Source organism: Loa loa (assembly GCF_000183805.2).
Source record: "Loa loa unplaced genomic scaffold supercont3.748, whole genome shotgun sequence".
In the NCBI taxonomy this organism is placed as follows: Eukaryota; Metazoa; Nematoda; class Chromadorea; order Rhabditida; family Onchocercidae; genus Loa; species Loa loa.
Window position 1 is genome coordinate 9,751 of NW_018108928.1, and position 5,041 is coordinate 14,791.

The window sequence follows — 5,041 nt, forward strand, 5'->3', positions numbered from 1 at the left end:
GAGAGAGAGAAGGAGGTGAGGTTTGAAGAATGAAATGGAAATTAAATGAGTGATGCAATGAAAAGTACATCCGGTTAATGTCCAAAAACACTCCATTCAATATCATTTTCTACAGGCAAATGAACATAACAAAAAGTACACAAAGCATACATATCCTTATCTTAAAAACTCGTTGAAAAAAAAAAAAGAAAAAAAGAAAGTTCGATGAGTTAATAAATAAACAGGTAAATTTAGAAAATTGTTATCTTAATTGATTGATATGGGATGAATTGGATAGGATAGGATAAAATTGATAAGTATATTTCATTTAATATCATTAATTAAAATTGAACTGATGATATTTAGTGATAAGTGAATTGAAATTACTGAAGTTTGTGATAAAATTAACATTAAGATGTTAATTTTTTTTTTTTTTACACAAATATTTTTGCTTTATTTATCAGTTATGAAAATGGTGTAATTTGATTGAAAATGTACTATTGTCTAGAATTGAAATGTTTTTGTTCTTTTTCCGCCTTTACAGAATAGTGCAACTTTACCATATAAACAAGGCTATGGATTACTGTATTAAATTTTTATGAGATTCTTTGGCCTTGGGCGGTGTACTTCGTGATGTTTACGAATACTCATGTAATTATTATTGCTTTGCTCGAAAAAAAAAAAAAAGGAAAAAAAAAGATGCTTTGGCACCACGCCAAGGCAAAGTTTATTTTTTTTCGTTTCATTTTTATTTATTTATCTATTTATTTTTGTTTGTTTTAAGGGAAAGCATGAAATTATGTGAATTAACGAATGCTACTAATGCTATATTAGAGGATGAGAACTAATGGTTTCATATTTCATTTAAAAAAAGGAAAACAAAAAAAAAAGAAAATGTATTTGAAAATGACTGCAACTGATCTCAATGTAACGGTAATCATTTGATTTTGAAAATTTTAAAACTTTAAATGTGCAACATTTTTAGCTAAAAATTTATTATAAAATTGGAAAAAATGAAATTTCTGAGGAAAAGGTATACGCATGAATTTCAAAGTTTGATCGATTCTTCTAAGTTTGGTAAATGAAATTTAGAAATTATGCATTCATACGCCAACATAATAATGATGATCTCATCATATATTATTTATTCAGAAAGATGTTTTGATATGATTCCTGATGACAGTCCAAAAAAGTATTTTTTAAATAGCACCGGAAATCGTACCGGAATTGAAATGAGCTTCAATTAAGTATCATAAAAGTAACTAATCAAGTTAAGATGAATGAATGGTAGTAAAGAAACGAAAAGGAGTTGTTAATGAAATTAATGTAAAAAAAAGGTAATGAATGTCATCCAGCCTTATGTATCGATTTCAAATCATCCAAGAATTTATAAATTACATTTATTTATGATTAATTTCAAATTAAAAATAAACAAAGGAAAAAAAAGAATGTATGACCGGATATTGAACTCTTGTAAGATGAGAGATTCAAGAAAAAAAAAAAAAATGGAAATTTTTTATTTTGCGAATATAACTAATCAGAGAGGAAGTAAACAAACGACAGATAACCCTACGAATATTTCACGGTAAACCGCAATTTCTTTCACTTCCCTTTTTTTTTTTGTTTTTTGCCCCATCTGTCCGTTCAACCAATCTAACATCACTGCTAAACAATTCATCCGTCGCATACTTTTCATAATGTTATAAATTTTTGTCGAAATTTTTGTGATAAAAAATTTAAAATTTAATAAAGAATTTTTGAAAAAGTATAGCTAATACATTGTATTTCTATTTTAAACTGCAAATTTTTCTAGCTTCGTTTAAATCTGTCACATTTCGATGACTTTTTTTTCTGTAAATTTGGATTTCGTTTGCCGAAAAAGTATCGCACAGAATGGAATATGCTATAAAAAAGTCCGTCATATAAAGTTAAATTTTTGAAATTAAAATCATATTTAAACGCTTTATTTACAAGAAAAAAAACTAATTTGCTACTCTTTTTCGTTGAAATTTACTGAAAAACAAAACTGGGACAAAATGTGTTACTGACCTATATGCCCTATTGTCGCCAGTCATAAGTTCTTCTTTCGAGACTACTTAACTTTAAATAATGAAGATTTGGATGAAATAATAAGGAAATAGAAATTAAGAACGGATAATTTTTGATATTCACAAAATTTGCAAATATTTAGAAACCTACATAAATTTTATAAGAAAAGTTTTTTATTAGCCATTCTAATTTTCATTATTGGTTGCATCTTTTTGAAGTAATAATTCTACTATATTTTCATCCTTCTCAGATTTACTATTTGAAGAACAGATATGAAATTTGAAAAACAGTTAACCTGATCAATTTTACTGGTGAACGGAATTTTGTCCGATAACACTGTTCCAGAATTAGTTGTTGGCGTGGTTACGGCGGCGCTATGTAGAAGATTTGTTGATTGAGCCAATTTGAGCAGATCAGTCGATGTTACCGGTGCTGATCCAAGTAATAAACTACATTGCTGAAGGGCAAAATAGTCAATGTAATTGAATGGTAAATGATCAAATTTGTTACTAGTAATCGGAAGACTAGCAGTTGCAGCTAAGAGTGACAAGGAACGAAGATAGGAATCCATGGATGGTTCTACATAACTTTTCAAAATTGAACAATCCATCGAATCAGTGTTTTTTTGACAATTCTTGGATTCGCAATCATCGGTTAACAAATCGTAAAGTACAGGTGCTAGGGAACGGAGATATTTCTGCTTGAGATCAGCTCGAGATGGTACCGATGGTGAACAAACGGTGATACTATTGCTACAACACGCCGTTGTTGGTGATGTTGTTGTCGTTGTTGTTGTTATTGTTGTTGCTGCTGTCGCATATGGATGAAACCGCCGAGTATCGCTATTTTCTGAAGTACCGGATCGTCGCCGCTCCATGGCAACATTGTGATAATGATGATGATATTGTTGCTGCTGTTGCTGTTGCTGTTGATGATCAGGTACAATCATTGAACCCGTATAGCTTACCTGTGATTTCTGCCCATTGTTACATTGCGACAATAATGATGGTAGCTGGATTGTCGATGCTCCAGAATAAGCAATCCGTTGCTGTGCGACAATGCGCTCAATATCGCAAAGATTTCGACATAACAAGTTGACGATTTCTGCTTCAGATAAGCCATTCGCCACCGTTATAGGTAATGGGTCAGAATTGGATACAAGCCTGACAGCCTGATCATTCAATACACTTCCATAAACATCATTACTAGTCAGTAGTTTCGCATATGTAGTTACAGGTGGCATAGGATCCTCAATGATCATGGTACCCGTTGATCCTGTTGTTGCCATTTGGTAACAGCTTGAGAATGCACTCTCTGTAGCACTACTTGTAACTGTTGCACCAGAAGCGATCGTTGTCGGTAAAAGTTGATGATGCTCCGATAAGTTATCACACGTGTTCGGTGGAATGTTCGTACAGGTATTTATCGTTTTTCCACTATTATTATAAGATACTGGTGTAAGGGAATTGTGTATGAGTCGCTTCTTGATAGGTACCTTTATAGAAGGCAGTGATAAACGTTCAAGTGAAGCTGCTGGTGACGAAGGTTGTTCATCTAATCCAACCTTTGACGATGGTAGAGCTGATGGAGATGTTGTCCCTACTGCTACAGTGATCGCATCCATTAAATTGGATTCAACTTGAAGTTGCATTGTTGTTTTTGGAACGGTAATATCTTTTGATCCTTCACTATCAAGAATTGTATTCGTTGTCACCTCCATTTTTTGAATTACTTCTCCGGTATTTCTATCGAATTCCGAATCAATCTCAATCATGGTTGGTTCTATCATTCCCGCACTGCCAGCAATATCCGTTGTCGTTGTCATACCGTCATCTGGTGCGCCTGAATTGTCCTGCGCATCGATATTCACTGAATAAGATGACGTGAGCATTCCGGTTCGCTTTGCTGATGGCAACCTCACACCACAATCCCATTTCATTTTATCGGAGCTATTTGTTGTTGAGTGCGAATAAAGTACATTGGGCGGTGCTCCTCCATCATCACCGTCACTATCTTCTACTTCTACTTTTTCGACCCTTTCTAGCTGAATATTATCATTTTTTCTGCTACTGCTACTTCCAACGTTATTATTACAGATTAACTTTATACGTGGTTCACCCAAATTGACATCTTGATTACGTTCACTGCAATACTGAGTCTGTAATGTACAGTTACAATTGCGCATACTAGATCGATCAGTTATTTGAGGATTTGGACTGTTGACAACTGCATAGGTAAAGTCAGTATCACCACCTATGTTCGATTCACTAACTGAACCTTTGATTTGTATGTCTCGGTTTTGAATGATTTTGTCATGTGAGATAGTTGTTTCCAGACAGGTAGTCTGAAATGATGATTTGCTTAGTGTAGAAGGAGAAGAGGAGGAGGAAGCAGTAGTTACGATATCATTTGATGCATCAATATTTTGACAAATGCGCTGAAATTCCGGATCCGGAAGATTGCTAAAGGTTAATGGTGATTGATCATTTTGTTCCAGGTGATCCATTTGAAAGCTACCAATGCCAGCATGTTCGCCAATATCTAGACGGTTAGTTAACATCACTGACGAATAAAACCAATCGCTTGGTAGACGACTTTGATTATTTACTTGTTCTTGTTGTTCCGCCTGTTGTTGTTGTTGTTCATGTTGATGTTGTTGTTGATGTTTTTGTTGTTGTTGTTGCTTTTGTTGTTGTTGTTGATATTGTTGATGTTGTTCTGCCATTGAGAGGATCTCGAAATAAATCCTTTCAGATTAAAAGATGATTAAATTAATCTCAATTCATTGTACATATTTGACAAAAGATTTGCAAACATGATTTGAAAAATTTGATACAGTAATCGATTTTCAGTTTTTGCTGCTGCAATTTCCTTCTGCGACATACACACCTAAAATATCACTGCTTGTTAATTGAGATGGATGCAGCACATATAATATATATATATATATATATATATATATATATATATATATATATATATATATATATATATATATATATATATATATATA

The 5,041-nt window shown here is 32.9% G+C and overlaps 1 protein-coding gene across 1 annotated transcript; it reads right to left on the reverse strand.

Annotated features, from left to right (window-relative positions):
• Window positions 1–2,257: 2,257 nt before the first annotated feature.
• On the reverse strand, window positions 2,258–4,753 carry LOAG_12527 (hypothetical protein; the record flags this gene model as incomplete). Its single annotated transcript, XM_003148040.2, has 1 exon — window positions 2,258–4,753. One exon carries the CDS (start codon window positions 4,751–4,753, stop codon window positions 2,258–2,260), a length of 2,496 nt encoding a protein of 831 aa, XP_003148088.2.
• Between the last annotated feature and the right edge of the window lie 288 nt (window positions 4,754–5,041).